The 22,362-nt window shown below is 36.4% G+C and overlaps 1 protein-coding gene across 2 annotated transcripts in view; it reads left to right on the plus strand.

The window, feature by feature from the left end:
* Window positions 1–8,732: 8,732 nt before the first annotated feature.
* NAV3 (neuron navigator 3) overlaps window positions 8,733–22,362 on the plus strand; it is a 376,614-nt gene continuing 362,984 nt past the window's right edge. Inside the window, exon 1 of one of the 2 annotated variants that reach the window (XM_027886771.1) lies at window positions 8,733–9,136. In XM_027886771.1, the coding sequence (XP_027742572.1) occupies window positions 9,065–9,136 (72 nt within the window). In that variant the 5' untranslated portion in view covers window positions 8,733–9,064. The remainder of the gene's footprint in view (window positions 9,137–22,362) is intronic. The other variant, XM_027886774.1, reaches the window with a different exon arrangement.

Below are 22,362 nucleotides of genomic sequence, written 5' to 3' on the forward strand. Positions count from 1 at the left end.
TATGATTCTATGATTCTAAAAAATTTGTTTCAAGTTTGGCCATATACTTTTCAGAGACAAAAATTTGAGAAAATAATATTTTCTAAATAATAGATACTATGCTTAACTTAGATGAAGGTGGATTAACAACAAGCAGCAATTCACTGTTACAGCTTTGCTTTCAGAATCTGAAGAAAATCTGTAGTACTATGTGTTTGGATGATGTTAAAAATTGCTTTGAAATGAGAAATAAAATCAAAAGTGCTACAGAAAATGTTAAGGTAATTTATGCAGTAAATAGTAAAAGATATTACAAATGTTATTATAAAACATTCTGCAAATGGAGCCTTTGATTTAAATTTCTTTAATATCACTGTGTAACAATCCCAGAATTTCTAAGTATAAACACAGGATATGGTTGAGGAGGTAGGTCAGAGATCAGTATTACTGAGATCTAAGGAGATCTAAGGAGATAAACGGAGTGGTATTTACACAGGTAGAAGTCATAAGATCGTTCCAGTTATTTTTATTTTTTCAGGGTAAGTAACTTGTATGATGCAAGAAAGGAGATCTTTCCAGTGTTATATTACAGAAATAGGGCAAGCTAAGTCTACCAAGAAAGGACTGTGTCAAAAAATGTTCCGCATATTAAGAGGCAAAACAAACCTCAAAGCTGTTTCAAAGATCTAAAAAAAATTGGTGAAAAGCCTGCTTTTTGCCTCACTAGTGTGCTAGTTTTGGCCAGAACAGAGTTAATTTTTTTCAATAACTGAGAGGTGTGACTAGGAGGTTATTCTATACCATCTCACATCCTTGTCAGGGCAGGAAAAGGGACTCTCACTTCCAAGGAGAAGGGCATTCCTTCCAATGGGGGGAAAATGTGGCAGGGAAAAGCTTATCAGTATTTGTTTATTGTTGCGGGCTTTCTGTGTAATTCGATTCTTTATCTTATAATTTTTGTTATTAATATTCTTTAGGTCATGATTCATCTGAGCTAGTTTGGATGAGAAGAATTCTATTCTAAAAATGCCTGTTTATTATCTCAAACTACAGGGAGACCACCGAGCTATTAATTTGCACTTACGGAACTGTGCTTGTTCAGATGAATCTCGCCCAAGATTGTCTCACAGACACCGAGCAATTTGTGGTACCTAGAGATGCACATCTCTTTACAAGTGGAGTATGACATTGTACTTTAAGTACTTTACTGTCTTGAGACATATTTTAGTCATTCAAGAGTGAACATGTTCTCTAAGTAGACACAAAGACATATGCTTCCCATTATTTATTATTTCCTATGTGTTACCTCAAGCCCTTTTTAGTTCTACACTTTCAATAAAGCTTTGGACTGGATAGATATTCCTGTATTTCTAATCTATGTTATTGGTAATTAAAGCTCGTTTAATGTAACCTTTGAATGGATTTCCATTTTTGAGATTCTTGGGAACAATTGACAAAGTGCTTTGACATCTTGAATTGCAGTTGTGTATTTGGTACTCTCAAGGTCTATTCGAGTTTTACTTGAATGGATCGAGCCCAAGATAAGTCAAAAATCAGTTTCCTTAGTCATATTGATAGAAAATTATTTTGAATGCGTTCAAAATTTGTGAGAATACAATCAGTATGTAAAAGTATATGGAGTGAACAATTACCTGTGTTGGCAAAGACTGATACAAATTGCTTGAAGAATGTAAAATTCAGCTTAAAATTTAATTCAGTATACCTAACCTTTGAGAAACTTCCTAGAGCATTCACCTCTATTGGGCTGTTTAATATTCTCCTGTGAGAAGCACTACGAGCTGGGTCACTTGGGAATTTAGAGTAATACCAGAATAAAGCATTAGAAAATACACTGCAGTAATTTATTCTGCCTTGGCAGATCAGGAATCAACTTACCTAGCAGGTCTTTCCCAACTCAAATTTAAACAAGTTTGGGATGCTGTGATTGTGAAGACTAATAAAGTTCTACCATCAAAGGTTGTCTTTTCAGTTCATGGTTAAGACGGCACCACCTACTTCTGCTTTTTGTCTTCAAATATTTGAATATATTTTTTGTTGCTTGACTCTTTCTATAAAAAACTTATAATCCCTTTGCATCCCCTTTTCCCCCGCCTCCTTTTTCTTCCCTCCCCACCCAAACAGCAATCTCCTTTAGTCAGTTATCTCTCTGCACTGCAGACTCTAGGAACTGTTGTTTCAGACACATATTAGTTTGAATCAATCAAATTAATTGCAAGAGACTAGACTGGGCATGGATTGAATACTGAGGCACCAGGTGTAGTGGATTGCTTGCAATGTTTGATCAGCACCTATATGTAGTCTCTTGGGATAAGCATGGAGTTCACCTGAAAAGGCTGCCACTGAACAGTATTAAAAGAATAAATTGGCAATTTTTGAATTATCTTTGGAATTGCCAGAGGCTTGTTCTGCGAGGATAGGTAAGATTTTTTACTATATCACTTGTAAGAGGCATTGAGTTAAAATGTTCTGAAAATGCAGCTGGCTTTCTGATCCAATTGAGTTATTTAGCAAGTCATGGTAGATCAAGAGAGGCTGTGAGATTTAATGGCATTCTTAAGTTTTAAGGACTTGGATTTATCGACATGGGGAGTTAAGTTCTCATTTCCAGTAGGGTAGGGAAAGGGGATTTAACTGTTTCATGTAAGAGTAGCTGGTGAACCCTCAGTATGTTGGTTTTGTTTTTGAATATATAAATGCTCAAAATAGCAATATATGTGAAATTTTAGTCTGTGTTCCTGTTTCTCATGTTTACAGCCTACAAACCAGAGAGAAAACACCTCTCCCTGGGTGCCGTTGCCATTCCTGGAGTGGTAACAAAGTTTTAACATGTGTAGGGTATTGTAAAATACAATGTATATATTGTAAAATGCAATATATACCTCCATAGAGGTACCATATATAGAGGTATTTTCTCAAGGCCCAGGGCCTTTTTCTTCCTGTAAATTTTGTAAAGTGTACAAAAATAAGTATTTAATAATTTATCTGGGATTTCTGGCAATCTGGTTAGAACAATAGCTGTAGATGACTAGAGCTCCCAGAAGAATGGCCACTGCTCAAAGATCAGCTGCATCTTTTTTCAGCATGCCAATCAAAACTTAAAAGCAATAGAAATGAAGGCTTAATAGCTCCCTAGGAAACAAAATTTCAAAGGTATGTGAACTCTTTACTACGTTTGATTAGCTTTTCTTTTTGTCATGAGCCTCATAAATAATTTTTTTCGCATAAGGAGGCTGTTTCAGATAATGGGTCAGAACAATTTAAGATCCATATAGGTGTACTTGCATTTTTTGATTGAATTGTATTTTCTTGCTTACTCTTTCCATTGCATATCTAGAATATAGAATAGGCTTTCTATTTTCCCCCTCATTTGCACCTCAGTTCTGTCTTTTTTTCTCATATCTCATCCAAGTTTTTAGTCAGTTTTAGAAAATATATATCCATCTTGTTTTTCAAGGTAGCTCTCTTTTTATATATGCAGAGTTATAAATAATTATACAAGTACAGTGAAGTATTTAGCATGTAAATAAATAGGAATTCTTCCTATTGTTTCATAAACATTATAAATATAAAAGCTACACCATACTGTTTTCATCTATTTTGACAGTGCAGAGGAACATTCAAAATAAGTTTGGATAGAAATGGAGAAATATTCCCCTGAAACTAAAGGTGGAATTGATATAACTATTCAAGCTGGAATTTGTGCCTTAAAGCTTGTCTGCAGAAGTGCCATAAGGCATATTGAAATACAGTCATTTTATGTATCACTTAAGAGATTGCATATGTAGCAGGGCAGTGTTGAGTAAGATAACCAAATTCCATTTAAGTCTGATGTTTAGTTTTGTATCCTGGCATAGAGTGCTGTGCATGCAACAAAACTGTCATCCCTCACATCAGATCTTTAGGAGACACTGTATTAAAAGGCTAGACTGGACTATCTCTTAAAAATATTTTTTTGTACTGCCTTTCTTATGTTGCTTTATCTCTGATACTCAGTGACAAAAGAACTGGATGATGGAGGAGAAAAGGCATCCCTATCTTGTATTGGTTCCAAGCTTGAAATAAAATTGACATGTTATAGCAGCTCTAAATTCTGTGTATAGAATTCAGACTGTTTGATGGGGGTTGCTATGAAAGATAAAAAGGGTTTGAGAAAACCAAAAGGATTTGAGTTGCTTTACCAGTTATAGCAATAGTTTCTGGGAATAATTTAGAATAATCTACTTTTTATATATTTATTTCTTATTATTTATATTTTTTTTTGCTACATCATTATGTGCACCAGTGTTAACTTGTGCATTCAGTCTGATGATTTAGAGGCAATTGACATCCTGCTTTGCAGAAAAGGATTGCAAGAATCTAAGTATTAGATTGCTCTTTATTTTTTTCTTTAATCTGTACAAATCTGAAAATAAATGTTTATTTGCATTGACTGGAGCCAGGAACAAAGCAAACAACTGTAATTCTCTGCTCACTGATAATGTGATGGCTCCAGCATAGCATTCTGTACTGAAGAGGAGTTTTGCCCTATGAAGAAATCCAGACGATAGGATGACACCACTTACTGAAATAATGCAAAATGTTTCAGCCACGCATGCACTTAACAAAGGACATAATCTCTGGACTTGTCCTTATGTTGTCACTTTTATCTGAGTAAGCACCAGTGCATTGATTAGAAAGGCTGTAAACACTACAGCTTTTTGTATGGCTGTGAATCAGGAGTGTGTTTGGAGCAGAATTAATTTTGTATCAGAAGAAATAATTCTGCAGGCAAGCCTCAGTGCTTAGAGATATTTTTTGGCTTACCAGCTGCCTTCCCAGACTCTTTTTATCTGGCACAGACAAGCCTTTCTGTGGCACTTCTATCGTATGTGTTTGCAGAGAACAGATATTGACTTCTTATTCCGAATGCTGGCTAAAAGCAGTGTTCTCTGGCATTGCTCTCAAATCCTGTAAGAGTCAACATCATCATCTTTTCCTGATAACTCTTTGTGTGCCTGATCATTATGTCTGCAGTTAGACCCGTTCAGAGACCCTAAATGCTTTCTCCCTGTGGGAAAAGGCTACAAAGAAAGATAAGAAGCTTTCATGATTCGAGGTAAGCCTTTTTAAGGCCATTGTGAAGCTGTTGCTATGGGTAAATTACTAGAGCCAGACTGGGGTGCCACATCTGCTAGAGGTTCCATAGGAGCATATCAAGGCTGGAAGTTAAATCCATGGTATCTTTGACCTGCCCATCTTCAGCATGGACCTGAATAACTTGTTAGTGGTGAGCTTCATTTCTATTGCCTGACGAATCAATCCCAGGGACCGTGGGGGAGAAAAAGCCTTGCATAAGATGTGCCCCATTGCTAGTCTCAAGGGACCAATGGCATCTTGATACTCTCCCACCTCTTCTCTCAGCCATGCTACCATCCCTGGAAACACTGATGAGCAAGAACAAAGGCTTGTTTGTATCTTGGTTTTGCTTTAGATTGTACTGAGATTCACAGATGTCACTTGCTTTTGGTCCTGCCATAGATACTATCATGTTTGAAAGAGGTAAATGTGTATAATGTTCAATTTCTCCTCCCTCCCAGCCCAACAATTCAACATCACTATTATAATTGCACATAAAGTAGAATCTCCATTTTGATAATGAGGTATTAGTCCTGAAAATTGCTGTGCTTTCCCTCTAAAATTTGCATAGCCTTTCCTATCAGCATACACAGAAAATAATTTCTCTATCTAGATTTCCAGAAATGCTTAATAAAACATAACTCTCAAATGTTCTTAAACATAAAACCATATCAGTGCAGCTGATAATATCCAAGATATAGTTCAGTAGACTTCCCCTGTATACAAAAAAAGAAAATTTGAAAGCTGTAGTTTCTTACGTGCACCTGCCTCAAGATCACTGCAAGGTTGCTTTATTTGTATGGCAAAAGTTGAGAATGTCCATGTGGGCACAATAGGATTTTGGAAAAGAAAGTAATCCATAAAGTCTCTAATGTACACCAAGTCCCCATCCTTGCCCGTGATAACAACCACAGAGCAGTGTTTCAGTGTGCGGCCTCCTAGGTAGTCATCAGAATGCACCTGATGAAGTCATGAAGTTTTAATATATCAGAAGGCCTCATTACGTAAATTTTTCCTAAGACTGTACCGCAACTTTTCTTTGTAGACTTCATAGAACCATTAAAACTGACCAAAACACAGTAGTTGCTTACAACTCACCCTACCTGACCCTGCTCCCCAACCAGGCTGACTTGCAACATCCAGACTCTCTAAACATATTTATGTTAACTTTCACCAAATACTTAGTGAATGTGCTACTTCAGGGAAAACAGTAGTAGTATTAGTGATAATAATAACAATTAATACACGTAAGAGGCCTGTAGAGAGCTTGAGGATGTTTGTTGCTTTCTGAAAATCCTGTCAATGTAAAGTTTTCAAGAACTATCTGTGTTGATAATAAGTGCAGTATAGAAAGGGTAATTCTGGTTAATTCTCAGAATATATTCTGGGATTGTTCCCCACTAGTCTATCAGTAACCTGTAGTTCACAGTGAAGTAAAACAAAAAGTTCTTTCATATACTTTAGGCAAGTTCATTAGAGGTACTTAAACCAGAAGCTTCATCACCCTGAATGCTTTCCATAGTGTGTTTTAGAGGAGGAAGTCACTAACCCCCAGCCAGAAATACTTCTGCAAAATATTTTCCTCATTGTATTGTTAAACAATAAAGTCTAAGGATAGTCCTAGCTTGTATACCTTGCTCCATTTCCTTTAGGCCTGTGTTTGCAATGTTAAATGTGTCTGCAAGACTATTTTGCTATGAGTATCTGTAAATGATTAGAAATAATTATTAAATGACTTTTACATGTTTGTTAAGAGCATAAATTTTTAAAAAAGCTCTAATTCATCTTGACTTTTCCATTTGTAAATGATAGTAAAATCTAGTAAAAATCTGTTATTTAATATGTCATCATTAGATTATCTAGGACTCTAGATATTTTATTCAGTGATTGTGTGTATGTTAAATATCAGTGTAAAATAGTGAATAACAAATTGTGTTCTGCTGTAAAAAAAAAAAAAATTGTAATCCAAGAGCATTTAATTACAGCTGTTTATGTTGAAAAGGCTGAAGACCGTAGAACAATGTGCTGAATGGAATGAGCAAGAATTGCCACCCTGTGCTTTGCATGTTAAAATTAATAAGGGCAGTCCAAACAAAATTATTTGCATTCTGTCCAACTTTGGCTTGAAAACACCATACAGTTCCACAGAATAGCTTAATTGCCTAGCAAAATAATTACCAGGCATGGAGAGTAATATAATTTATATGTCTGACCATGAAATGAACCAGGGAAACTGCTGTTTTTTAACAGCTTGTTTTTGACTTATCTTGGCTTTGTAATTGTTATAAGCATAAACCCAGATGTTGATCCCTGCATGTTGATCTCATGTTTCATCTTCCTGCATCTTGGCATTATGGCTTTGTGCATTCTGTGGGTCTGTGAAACTGTCCAGTGGGGGAAATCACAGGTGGGGGTGGGAATGGTCTTCACCTGAGAGTGATGTTTGGCTCTGTCCGGCTGTGCTTCAGATTCTGTGGAAACAGTATGAGAAAAGCTGGTTGTGCTTGGGAAGGTTACAGCATAGTACTGAATCTGATCTGCTTCTTAATCCAATAAAATGCTAAGTTTATGGAAGTTTTTAACAGTGTAGTTTTAATGACTAATTCCTATTTTCTGAGCAGTTAATGCCTTACAGTCTTGTTTTTTCTTTCGCTGACTTCCTCAGGATTCTCTAAGTACTGTATAGGAGAATGCTCTTGAAGCATTTGAGTCTACTTTGGTGAGTGTATTTGTAATACTCTGCTTATCTGCAGAAGGACGTAATTCTCAAAAGGTAGAATAGGAAGCAAAATTCATTATATGCTTAGGTGAGACGTATCATGCTAAATCTGTGTTTGGGAATCAAGCTATCTGGGTATGTGTTCTCTCATATAGCAGCTTAGTGTACAATTGCTTAATTCATGTGATTTCCCAAGGCATCTTCTCTTTGTTTCTAGGTATTTTTAGAAAGGACTTGTCCTTATTGCATGATTATTCCTTTACTAATATCATGTTCAAGTATATGTGAAGATAAATATGGCTAAGAATAGGTGCCTCAAATTGTAGTTTTGACAATAATTACAATTCTGTTTCTTGTTGGAACACTCTTTAGCCTGGAGGAGAAATTGTATCTCACGAGAGTACTAGTGTTTCTTTGTTTCAATACTGAGCTCTTGAAAAGACCCTGATCTTTTTGAATCAAGAAAGCTTGCTATTTTAGTGGTGGGACTAGGCATCTTCAGGAGGGATTTTTTTGTTCTGTTTATATTTCAGTATTTTCATCTGTGCTGCCTTTAGCCAAATAGTCTTTGCTCTTCTCTTTCCTTTCTTGTAACTTTTCCTTTACATTGATAGCTGGAATTCACTAGCTGTTCTCAGTGAATACTCCGTGTACCCACGGTGATGTAGAGGGGAATGAGTGGGATCATGCATAGCTTCATCTTGCCAAGTATTAAGTGAAACTCCAGTATTAGTTACTTAGCAAAAAAAAAAAAAAAACCCAAAATGAAACCCAAACCACCAGGACAAAACCCACACAAAATCCCCTCTCACACCTAGTGAGGACAGGTAATCAGTTACAAAGAGCAACAGCAAATTGCAAATCAATCTTGATGATATTTTTTTTCTTCAACAGGTCCACAGTCACGATGTAATATCTCCTGTAAAATGGAAACCTGTGAAGAAAGATACAGGTAGCAGTTGGAATTAAAAGTAGTGGACAAATATTTCCCTTCTGAAGCATCAGCTTTTTAAAACGCTATGGTGATTTGGAAAGTCCCAAGAGTGAACTGCAAAGTTTTCCTCAGCTCAGTCGATGGGTTTCTTAGTCATTTCTCCAAGTCATTGATGTTCAGAGACGGTGTGTGATGGAAAAAAAGCACCATGTCTCTGTGTTCATAGCTCCTGTTTTTTGGATTAGTTTGCTGCATTGCTGAATCGATTTCATTTTGAAGGGCAAGGAGTGAATGTGATGGATTTATCTTCAGAGATGAACAAACATGGAAGGAATCCATTAAGTCATAAACTAGAAGATCAAAAGAAGGTAAGATTATTTTTAATTATACTCAATTATATTTGAACCACTTACAAACTCTTCAATGATTTTCAGTAAACTGGAAATTAATATGCTTTTGAGGATAAAGTAGCCTGCCATGCTTGCACAATATTGCAGTACAGAGACCTCCCCGAATTTGTCTAGCAAACTGGTTTTCAAAACCTGTACTCGCTGGCCTGCTGATCTGAAGTAAAAAAGCCTGAGACTGTGTGAGATCCTTGTTTTTTACAGTGAACGTGTGGATAGACCCTTTCATTCTATCCTACCAGTAGTTCTATATAATTTGTTGTTTCATTTTTATCCTTCGGTATCCGAGGTAGTTTAAGCCTGTAAATTCATGCTTTTATGATATGAGAAATTCTTTCAGAAATCCCATTTCTGCAATAGACTGTCCTAAAAGACTCGCATTCCCAGTTCATCTCCTTTGATTAATTATACTATGATCTGGAAATGTTTCTAATACTTATTACATACACTTCAATTGATGCTTTTTAATATGTTTTGGAAAATAGAAGAAAGACCCATGCCTTATTGGTCTTTTGGTATTACATTAAAAAACTTTTTTGGAAAAAAAGTTTTTTGGTTGCTTAGCTTTGTGGGTTTTTTAATCTATAGTTTATTAGAAGTTCAAAACTCTCTAATTGTCTTTGTGCCTGGGCTCTGACATAAAGCCTGCACTGAATGGTAGCCAGCAGAGAGGATGTGTTCTGGTGTAGCAGCTGTAGCTATGGTGTGCTTCATACAAGGCCTCAAAGTGAAATTCACTGATCTCTTTGAATTATTGCGCATTGGAATATTGGAATATTGCATTATTCCACTGGTTTACAGTGGGACTGTCCAAATCCTGCACTGAAGTGAAGGTTATGAACTTCATTGTTACACAGACTGATAATAAATGCTGCTGGGTTGGGTCTTTTTTTTAATTTTTCTTTTTTTTTTTTTCTATGAATATTGCTGTCTAATGTTTTAAATAATTTTGATCTTGTTTGGGAAATTGGAATAATTTATGGGCAATCTAAATTAAACAACTTTAATACCTATAAAGTCAAAAACTTGGGTTTAGTGCTTCTGAGATTTGTATGCGTTAATCTAAGTCATTCAGTCATAGCCAATAGCCCTTTAAAGTGCAGAGAATTGTAGGAAATATATGATGATAACACACATGATGAAATTATTGTGGAAAATATATTCAGCCTTTGAGCATTTTTTGTGTAACAGAGAAGAGGGTGAGGTATATGATAAAAGATAACTGATTTACAGCATGGGACTTTCTCCAATTCATAATTCTTACCCTTCTGTGGCACAAAAGAAAAGCTGAGAAACATCGGTATTTTTCTCACCATCCAGTGAACTGTTTTCTGAACCATTATGTGATCTGGAACAGAGTATGCTTGATTCCCCTTTTCCAGCAACCCCCCTCTTATTTCAAAAGGATTTTTTCCCCTTCATGTCTAATACCTGCAGATTCACTTCTAGAAACTAACTCTTCAGATTGCTTAGGAGGAGCAGGTTTGTTTCAAAGAGGATCTGTTGTACCTCAAGGTCAAATCTTTTCTTTGAGCCAGTCTATGGATATTTTATCCAGCTGCAGAACTACGAAATGACCACCAAAGGCTCTGCAGCTGCTAAAAGACTGTTTCTGTACTGTGGTTAATGTGTAGAAGTAAATGTGATGATTATACACAGGAGTCTTGCTAGTTTTCATTTCATTCAGGGATCTTTGAAAATCACTGATGTGCTAGTATCATTATAAAAGGCTAACATTTTAATAAAAGAAGGGCTTAAAAGTGATTGGCAAACATAAGAAATAGTTGTAATTTGGCTCTTTATGCTGCTTTGGCTCTAAAGCAAATTTTGAAAAAAATTGACCACTTTTCATCAGTTCCCTGTCACGTGTTGTCCCTTTGGGCTTGGCTGGGTGGTGGGTGGTAGCTATTTATTTCACTTTTGCTCTGTCCGATTCAGGGGTCCTGGCACAGTGCATCGAGTTGGCAGCTCCCAGCTTGGCTGCTGTGCTAGTGAGGCAGGGACGGGTTCTGGCGGTGGCTCAGACCTCGGAACGACTTTTAGCAGTGGCAAACCCTGACCCCCACAACTCCCCACACAAGGTGGAGTGGTGCCCCCTCTTCAGATGATATAATGGTATGAATATTCATCGCTATAGCTCCCTTTCCTGGCTTGAAACCATATCAGAGGCTGATCAAAACCAAATGAAAATGAAGGAGAATTTTTAGCACTTCACCACTACCAACTCAAATATATGCTTTGGAATTAAATATGAGAAAGTGCAAGGATCTCAGTTATTTTTAGAACAAAGGGCATTGTTTTCTTCAGTCTTTCTTTTTGTAGGCAGATGAGCCACTGTAGTCAGAGGGCTTTTTAAACAGACACCAACACTCTATTACTGGACACTAATTAAATATAATTAATTAGCAGGAATACCAAACAAGTCTTGTCTACTGGTAGATGTTTTGCTGATCTCCCTGGTAGCCATTTGGTGATTAGCTAAAAGTCCAATAATCAGTCAGTTTTTGCTTGATAGGGTAAAGTAGTCAAAAGCATTGGACAGTCTTAATATGAAATCCTTTAAAAAATCAAATCAAGAGAGAAGGTTTAGAAAGGACAGATATAGTAGGAGTAATCAACATGTACATCACACTGTTCCTCTGCCTGCTTTGTCTTGGTCGATATTCAGTGCATGGAACAACATTTCAGGAAAATCAGATGTCATCAGCACAAGGCAGTTGGGCCAGAAGCAAAATTTGTTTTCATGAGCATGCTCATACTGCTGTGCCTGTGCTCCCCGTTTTCATACCTCAGTTCTCCTTTTTGCAACTAATTCTGTAGTCACCCAAAAACTGTTTTAAAAATAATGGCATGAAATCTTGGGCACGCCACAGTTGTTGCTCTTCTTGTTTAGTAGCTCATTTTCATTTGAAGACCTAGGATCTCAAAGATGTTGCTTTGTTATATGAATAAAAAAGTTAATTTTCCCCATTTTGTTTTTATTTCACTCTGGCGCCTCTCTAACTGAGCTTTCTCTCCCTTCCCTTCACCCTCTCCAGTCCCTTCTACATGTATATACATTATACGTGTATGTTCTGTGCAGTTTTTGTTCATCTGCACATCTGTGTCTCTGTCAGGGGATGCTTTGCAAACAACTGGAGGTCTGCAGATCTGGTGAAGAGTCAGAGACTCATTAAGCTCAATGTTCATTATTATCCCTTACTGCACAACGGCTGGCAGGGATTTTGTGGTCTGTTTGTTTTGTTGGTGTTTTTTTTTGTTTTGGTTTGGTTTGGGTTTTTTTTTTGTTTGTTTGTTTGTTTTTTCCAGGACGGATATTAAGTATTTTAACCAAAAATAGTAAAGCAAGAGAACGATGAGGGGTCTTCAGGGCTGAGGGAAGATTTTTTTTTTTGTTTTTTTCTTTGATACCATAGAATTAGGCACAGACAGAAAGAGCCAACCCTGCTGATAAAAAGAAACATCTGCAGGAATAAAACTGTAGCTGCTTTTCTGTATCAACTTGTCATATATTACTTCTGTCATGCCTTTCCTTAAGCTGTTTCCCTCCAGATTCCCTGCATTTTCTGTTTCAGAAGTTTTGCTAGAAAGGCTTGAATTATCTCCCTGTCTGTCAAACCACCCTGGGGCCCCACCACCTGACTCCTCTCACTCTCTGAAATTGTTCTGTGCACTGTGCTACGGCAGTTCAAATTGAAAAAAACCCCAACCACCACACGACCTTTACAGGCTCAATAAATGGAGTTAAATATCATTTTATGGTATATGAAGCCCATATTTAATAATTTCGAAAGTAAATTCATGTCCTCTGATGCATATAATAGGGCTTTTCCTTCCTATCAGAGAATCATGATATCAATAAGGTAGTACATATTTCTGTTTTATACTTTTTCATTGCCTTCCCAAAGCCACTATCTGTGACAAGAACTTGATTACAGAGAAGTGTTTTGTCCTACTGCTGCACCAAAACAGCTAAGAAATTAAATACTGATTAAATTATTTCTTTCCTTAAAAAGATACTGGCTGGCAGTTTTTTATATTATGTTAGTATGCCTTGGTTTTATAGATGGTCCCCTTCCTTCCTGCTTGATATCAGCTTTATCTTAAAGTTGTTGCTGTTAATGCATGCCTGATAACTAAAAAAACCTTGGTTTTATTCAGGAATGCCAGGTAAAAGTTGTACAGGATGTTGTTGTTGCCTTGTTGGAAGGAAATCATCTGCTCTGCAGATCTGCTGGCAGATTTTTGCTTAATCAGATAGCTGAAATGAATACTATTCTGTATGTATGCATACAACAGGGTCTTGGATATGCACTACAGAGTCAAGTCAGAGGAAAAAGGTGGCTTTTCATTTGGGTTGATTACTTTCCTCCCCCTCTCCCCCCAACAAACAAACAAACTAGTTACTTACTGGCTTTGGTCTTCACTTACTGTTAAAGGCCCAGTTTCCAATTTCTAGCAGTTACATTGCTAGTCATAAATCTGCAAAGCATCTTGTCCCAAAAGGTCTCCTCTAATTTGGAATAAGATGCAATGGCTAAGAAGCAGAAAACAGTGAAATTAGTGGAAATAATATCTCCTGTGCTCAGAGTTTGATGGTTACAAACTACTTGCAAGTTGTTAGTTTGTTAAATATAAAAGGGAAAAAAAGACTAACAGACTTTCCAGTGTAAATCCTGTTTTTTGATTGCTGTTTCTCCTAGTTTTTTCAAACAAAGCTCTTGTTAGCCTCAGTACAAAGACTAATTTAAGTGATATTAAATAGCTAAGCTAGTAAATGAAGTCACATACATTTTTTGTTGTTTCTCTGCAGTGGCATTGCAAAGTTTCTGTAACTGTTATTTAGTATTTTCCTGCTCTTACCCTTGTTATCATAGAATCATAGAATCAGCTGGGTTGGAAAGGACGTCTGAAAACATCAAGTCCAACCCTTGATCCACTACCACCGTGGTTACTAGACTGTGCCACATCCAGCCATTTTTCAAGGTGTTTCTGAATAATATTTCTGTAGCTGCGTTTTTCCTGAAGTCATCATCTGGACAAAATGCTGAACTAATCTGCAACTTTGTCCTATCTTTTACCTTCTAAGAAGGAGCACAAGCTTGAGAAGCAGTTGCATAGAGCACTGTACAGTAGAGAATGTGAACTCGGTCTTCTAGTTGATCCCTTGTCTTGCACTGTTACATTGTTTTGGGATTTTTATCACCCAACTTCATGAACATCATACTTTCAAAAGGTCCTTTGGGGTTTTTGCCATTTGAAATCTGATTTTTACATTAGGAGTCAACTGTCCTCCTTGCTGATTTTTAAAGTATTTTCCTAAATCTCATGGACTATCCTGTATCAAACTGTGCATTTAGAGTAAATGCTTATTTTCTTGTCTCCCTTCTCCTGAACTTACACTTCCTGTGGGATTCTTTACCGTGTTGAACAGGCTCCATACAATAAAGATGAATAAAAAAATAGGCAGAATTTCTCCCAAAATGTTGGAAGAAGTAAGTAAAAATAACCCAAACCTCCTGCTTACCCCAGTTCTGGACTAGATTTGAATGCCTGAAAGACCCCAAACTCACTAGAGCAATGTTGACATGGGTATAACTAAAGATAGGTTTTCTACTTTAAGTGAAAAGTAGTGCCGTGTTTACAAAGTAGTTGGGAAAACTGTTGTTGTTATTTTTACCACATTTACATTGAGCTAGTTTTTCTAAATCACTCTGTAATGTTACTTTGAGATTTTAATTGGATCCTGAATTCAGGTCGAGGACCCTGCATCGTCCTAATAATCTCTGCAGTTTTGCAATACAAGTAAAGCCTTACAACTGTTGTTGAATCTGTATGTCGTGCACAGAAGTCCTACTATTTGCTTTGCTAATTCCTCTGGAAGGCTAACTGTTGAAATTGGAAGGAGAAGCATCTGCTGCTGGTGCTATATCAGAAGTAAACAAGTGAGGAGCTATACTGCTCCTATATAGAAGCTATACTCCTGTGGGAGGGATTTAAAGACCTTTTTAAGACTGCATTTTGTAAATGCTAAAGTAAGACGTTTCTTGTAAAACTGCATTGTGTGCCTGTTTGCAAAGCAGAGTTAATAACCTTTTAAACTCATTCTAGAAAGGTCTAGCCTTCAGCAAGTTATTACAGGACAACTCTGCCTGGTACTACGGCTTTTAGCTTCTGAACAGAAACATCTGGTGCAACACTGAGTGATTGCCAACAACAATTAGTAGTACCAAATTAAACCATATCTTGTTTTCTTAGATACAATATGTAAATACACATATATGTAAATAGAGAATGTTGTATGAATGAAGAAACGATGCACTGAAAATTTAAACCTAGGTTCTACGAAGAGTTTTTCCTATGATTTTTGCTTCCTTACTAGAGGAAGCTTCTCACAGAAGTCACCCTTGTAGGCCTCCCTATCCCCCTCTCCCAAACCTGGCCACACAAAACCAATACAAGGCAGTAGATCAATATTAAAGTCAAAATTCTCAAAGGGGGTTGTTTAATTTGCCTGAACCTACTCTATAATTTGAGTGGAGCGGTTACAGCTTTGTGAAACACCATCTCTGTCTGTAAGTGTTATGCAATAGCTTACTAGTAATATAAATATGCCTATTGCTATATGATAGTTGCTGCTCTATCACTTTTAAGGATGATGTAACTTAAAGTTTTGACAAGAGGCTAAAGGTCTATTTCTCTTCTACCTTGTCAATTTTCTTTATACCCTCAGGGAAGTTGCTTAAACTCAGTTTTATACATCTGTAAAATTAAAAGGTCTTTCGAATCATTAATCATTGAGTTCTCTTAGAGCATTGAGATCCTCAGATTTTTCATCAAATATATTTGTGTGGTGTTTAAAATAAATACCCTGCACTCGTGGCTATTTATTTGCATTGTGGCAGAGAACAGGAGTTGCAGTCATGAATCGGGATAAGGTTGCACTGCTGCAGTAGGAATACAGTAAAAATGACTGTCTGGTTTAAAGACCTTAGAGTTGGCTTCTAATTTCCCATAATTTTACTCTTTTATTTAGTCTCTAAGAGTTGAATATGTCTTTTTTTCGGTAGAATGAGATCTCCTGTACAAAAACACACATTATTTAGGAATATGTGTGAGAGAGGAGGTAGAAGTCTGTGTTCACAAAAGAAGGAACACACAGGCTTTTTCTTTCTCATGCTCACCAGAAACTTACAATGCTTAAGCTGTTGCTGCATTGTATCTATTTTTTCTCCTAGTTTCCCAGTAGTAATCTAAACATGCTCTCAGGACTACACCAGCTTTTTTGGCTGTGAGTTAGATAGGGGAATACATTCCTAGTTGTTTCCATTTAGGTGGTAGCCTAAGTAGATGGCACTTCCTTCTCATTGTCAACTGCAACATGACTTCTGTTTTCAATGCCACTTTTCTTTCTATGTATTTCCAAATGGTCAGTTAAAGAAATCATTTCAGGAGGATCAAATAGATTAGTCAGAGAAATGAAAGATAGAGATAATTGAAGAAAATTACAGGATTTTTCTAACGTTTTCCTATTCTAGTTTAGACAACTGGGATTTTGTTCTCTTCTGAAAGCAGATGGAACTGGTTACAATTTGCTGTGGAGTAGCATCAGTCCTGCTGTAAAATGAGATTTCTGGCTCAAAATCCATAGGAGGTCTGTTCTTAAAAAATGTACTAGTAATGCAAGACGATTTTCAGAATTGACACACATACAAAAAAAAAAACAATATTATGCATGGAAGTGACACCCATGAGCCAAAGCTGTCTTTTAGGAGTTAATATTACAACAAGATTTAATTTACATCCCTTTCAGTAAAGGAGTTCAATATTCCATGCTACCCCATGCTCAACAGTAATGAGCTAAAATGGTATGTAAACATTATAAACAAAGATGATCCCAAGAGCTAAATTCCTAAGTGGATCTGTAATTCAAAAGTGCCAAAGAGTGTTTGTGGAGATTCAGAATTGATTTTATTCCTAAGCAGGAATAGTGCTCATCTGCTTTGTCTTCCCCCATCTACTTTAACAGTAGTTAGTCTTTTTCTTGCCCTTCACTTATCTGTAAATGCCCATCAAATTATTAAAGCAAACAAAGTCATTCCTCCATAACATGTTTCTAATAATTGTGGCCAATCCAAATCTGATCTGTCAAAAATCTTGTGTTATCTTGATATGTCAGTTCATGGCATAGCTAGAAAGAAAGGAGGAGTTGTCATTCTGCTAATGTGGAACAGCTGGCATAACAGACTCCAAGTTGTGTTCTCCAGGAATTAATTTTTTACCAAGGTAAGTTGTATCACAGATTTTAAAACTGTTAAATTTTCAGCTCAGGCTGGGCTGCTCGCCTGGGTAACAATAGAATTTCAGATGAGATAAAAGGGAAACTGTGGAACATATGTTTGGGGGGTGCTGGTCTTAATTTTTATTTTCCTCCCCTGTAAAAGGAGATTTCTCTGACTGAAGTTGATTGCTCTGACAGCTGCCCAGGGAAACCAGAGACTCTCCTGTGTGGAAGTCAGCACACATATGCTATATGGGGTTTTTTTGTTCTTTTATTTTATTTTTTTTTTTGCTCTCTTAGGAGGATTTTTTGTGATAAAACAGCAACTGAAGCCTCACTTAGGGAGAAAATTAATCTATTGCTGCTCTCTAGTAATTTCATAAAGTACTTTTTTCTTCCTATCATGGGATATTAGTTGTCAATGTATTTTGAGTAGGCTGAACTCCTTTTCTTCCTTCCTTCTTTGCTGTAGCACACCTTAAGGAATGCTGTGCACACAGGATTTCTAAAAGTACATGACTTGAATCATGAAGGTTCAAATAAAGAAAAATAATATGGCAAAAAACTTTTTTAAACTTGAATATTTATTTGTCTGTGTGTTTTTAATACTGTTTAAAATGTTTGCCCTTTAATAACACACGTGGTGATTGAACAGGCAGGTAACATTTGTGAATGTCTTGGTGCTGTATCTACAAATGCATTCTGGTAAGTGCTCTGGGCATGTGTTGTGAGTGTTTCTAACATCAAAATCAAATCAGTAGCTGCACATGAATTTTTTAAAGAGAGGTAGTATTGGTGGCAATCTCATGGTTAAGGCTGTGTTTGGATTTACAATAAAATATTTCACAGTTATACTCTAAAAGTATAATTACCCAAACCTCTTAGATAACAGTGGGAATCTTTCCATTGATTTTTGGCAGGCTTTCTGTAGAGCCTTTCAATTTTTGAAGGAACATCTTTTTTTTTTTTTTTTTTTTTTTAAGAGAAAACGATTAATATTGGTTTCTTTTCTTTCTATTTTTTTTCCTGTTTCTAAAAACCACCAAACAAGTCTAAACCAAAAAAGCAACAGTCCCAAATGTGTGTACTTGCAGCAGGTGAGAGTTACAATGCCCATCAATTGCTAGTCCATGTGTCTGTGTCAGATTGTGACAGAACTTGGGCCCTGGGGTGACATTCGAGAAGTTAAATATCTGTAGCTGTTGACCTTGTTCAGAACAACCTAGAGTCAGTTTATCAGACAAAGACTTATCAGTCTGCCAAAGCCATTGCAGACGCATCGAAGTCCATGCTCTTTTGTGTCACCTCTTGGAGAACATTAGTTACCTAGAGTTGAAAAACAGAAGTCCTAATAAAAAATTAAAAAATCAAATCATCTAAAAACTAGAATAGGATGTGCTTTAATGGCTTTATTTTTAAGGCAACAGTGTGGATTGCTTTTAAAAACTGAAACTCTTCCAAATCCTGTTTTGTCTGAAAGAGACCTTAAAATGAGACTGACTCTTTAGACAAGGATTGAATTGGTTGAATTGCCTCTAATGTTGTTTGGAACAAACACTTACTGTCTCCTTTAGAGGAAACATTTTTAATGTCCTTTAAAATTCTTCACTGAATGTAGCTTGCTTTTAGATTTAGTTGACAGAAGGCCCAGAAAAGAGAACTTGACCTGGTACCTAAACCACAAGATGATACTTGGATTTTACTTAAGCATTGCTGGGTACTTGACAACTGGAAATTTAACAGATTTCTCGGATCTCCTGGCTGTTAAATTTCCAGAGCTTCCCACCTCATGATTTAGAGAGCATGGTTTCCACATGCAGTACACCCAAACTGCCTTGATAGAAAAGAACAACCTGTTAGTTAAACTGAAGGGGCTGACTTAGGTCTGGATGTTATCAACATTCTTCCAATGGTGTGAGCTGGGGAAAGCAACTGCTTGCAAGGTGGTCGTATTATCCACGGTGCACCTATCAGTCCCACAGCACAACTGTCTGGTCCTGTGTCTTGGTAAGTAAAGAGTAAAGTCTTTTTAAGAAGGAAGAAGGTGTAGATGACAGCAGGAGGAGGCACTTTTCCACTCATTCCTCCTCCTGTACGCTCCACCTTTTTTTTTTTTTGATTGTCAAAGGTAGCCTTGCTATTGGGTGGAAAATGAAAGAGGTGGAAGGAGAAATTTATGCAGATGAGGGTTTTTAATTTGTTTTTAGAATTAGTGTGGAAAGACTGTTGCAAAAGTGCTTATACAAAGTTCAGGGTAGCATAATGAGACCTGTTTCCTTAGGGTCTCATCATAATTCAATATTTTCTCAATATCAGATCAAACATTTTGTACAGTATTTTTATTTGGTTCACACTCTGATGCTTGAATTATTGGGCTTGTTTTATATCACATTTATTAATTTTTATTGAAAGTGTGAGTTTAGAAGTGTAGAAACTCACTTTCTAAGTGGTATTGAAATTAACTTGAAACTGTTCATGACAGCAATATAGAATCACCTGCTGACATATTTTCCACATACACATGCATTAAATGCTAGTTTTGAAAACCCATCAGATTACTTTCTTCATGAAAGTACATTGCCATATTAATATTTTTGGCAGTTTAAGATACAAGCAAATTTCAGGTTAAATTTTCTACTTTCATAGAGGGTATTGGGGGGTTTTGATGAGTCACAAGTGTCTGGGTTTCCATTCATATAGAAATAAATGCAGAAGATGAGAATATCTGTTCTATACTTTCATGAGGCTGACTTCAGATAGTGTGGGTATAAAGGCACTGAAAAGAAAATCAAGGAGTAAATTATCAGGGAAAAAGAACATATTGTATTCCTTAAAATAAAATCTAAGGAAACCATCATTTAACATGCATTTCATGTCTTTATTTACAGCCTGGAATTTTCAAATGAGCTTTTAAGCTGCCTTTTTATTTTTTTATTTAATTTTATATTCTATACAGAAATAAAGGAATATAATTGTCTGGTTTGAGTAAACTTAAAGAGTCATTTGTGAGAAGAAAATTTATTATATTAAGAGGCAATGGATACTTGTCTTTCCTTACATTCTATTTTTTAGAATCAGAGATGCCTATAAATGATCTTGCAGTACTAATTTGAATAAGTAGTGCTTATATTGTCTTACATTATTTATGTGATATCCAGTAACTCCATAGCACAGTATGTTGACTGATTATTTGACAAATAAAAAGCTTGGTCTTCATGGATGATAGGAAAAGATATATAATAGGGAGAAAAAGAGAGACTGTCTACTTGTAGAATCAAGCAGTGGGTGAATGAAAAATTGGAAAACTAGGGATAAAAGTAGCACTTCTGAGTTTGTGCAGCACAGTACCTTGTGTGGCTGAGGACACTGACAAAATGAGAAAGACTAGCAATGCCTGTATGCTTCTACCATAGCACAAATTGAAATTGCTGAAATTATGGTAACAACTGTGAGCTAACTTGACAAATGTCCATTTGACTATTGCTCAGCTCAAGAGTGTTAGTCTCTTTTTGTTACTGCATTCAGTTTTGTTTGCCTGTTTGTTCATTAATAATTTTTCCTCTTAACTCCCCCTCCTGTGCTATTTTATCCCAAACTGAAATACAGAGCAGTTTGGGAGCAGTGACTTTCTTTTTACAGTATGTCTGTGTAGAGTGCTTGGTTAAACTAAGTCTTCAACCTATTGTTTCTACTTTAGTTTAGTTATCCTAAGGTTTAAAAAATATGATTTATGTATTTTTATACTGTTAAGAGAATAAAGATGGATCTGACCCAGTTATTATTATAGCACAGGATGGAGATCCATCTGAGTGCTGTCATTTTACAGGTAGGCACCTGCTGGATGTTTGTGTGCCACATGTCTTTTGCTTGGCCTTGGCAGCAGTTGTCCCAAGGAAGGATAAGTAATTACTGATGTTATTCTTATTTCATAGTAATTTATATTCAGGAAGCTTTTTGAAGTTATAGTCAGGGCCAGAAAGTCCCCTGGTGGTAGATATTCCTTGTATACATACAAATCATAGGTTGAATTGAAAAATTGGCAGTCTAAAGAAGCGTCAGTAAGACAAGCAGCATATTTTGAGTAGCTAGTCTGCTTTAAGAGGTTTCCAATATCAGACACCTTTTTTTAACTTGAAATTATACATACTCCCACTATACATAGATACATAAGCTTGTAAATGTACTGAATAAAATGTATTATCTGGAGGCTATAAATCTACCAGTAAACTGGATACGTTCTGATATATTTTAAGTGTAGAACATTTTGAAAATTAGAATTATGTCAGAAATATAGAATGCTACAGAACAGTGTAATTAGGTGGTTGTTTGCTAATGAATGAGAAGCTGTACTTTCATTTAGAGATATGGTCAAAATAATGTGGTAGAAAAGTTAGCTTTCTTGGGACCAGATAAGGTGTTGTGTTCAAGACTTGCACTTACTACACAGATTTTCACTGATATGGCTATTCCAAAGGCTTGCCTCAATGTTTTTAGCATTTCTTCTACTTTGTTTTATAAAATAAAACAATTAGCTTAATCAAAATATCAGTTAATGTGTCCTTCCTTCCTGCCTTCCTTCCTTCCTACCTTCCTTCCTGCCTGCCTGCCCGTCTGCCTTCCTTCTTACCTGCCTTCCTGCCTGCCTTCCTGCATTCCTTCCTGCCTTTCATGTTTCAAGTAGTGCCGTCAATCAATGCTAAGAGGCCATGGAAATACTTTTTCTCTTCCTTTTTCCCTGATTTAAACTAGAGTATGTGGTGATAACAATTAGACAGGAATAGATCTTTTGAAGGAACAAATGGTAATATGCAGAAAGCCCTAACTAACTTTTCGTGGTTTTGCATTACTCCTGCAGAGTTTGTGTTACAGTAATATCTACCAGACCCAATCTAGCACCACACCACAT

The sequence above is a fragment of the Empidonax traillii genome, unplaced genomic scaffold (genome assembly GCF_003031625.1).
Source record: "Empidonax traillii isolate 1590-97213 ecotype Southwest subspecies unplaced genomic scaffold, ASM303162v1 scaffold195:size1760703, whole genome shotgun sequence".
In the NCBI taxonomy this organism is placed as follows: Eukaryota; Metazoa; Chordata; class Aves; order Passeriformes; family Tyrannidae; genus Empidonax; species Empidonax traillii.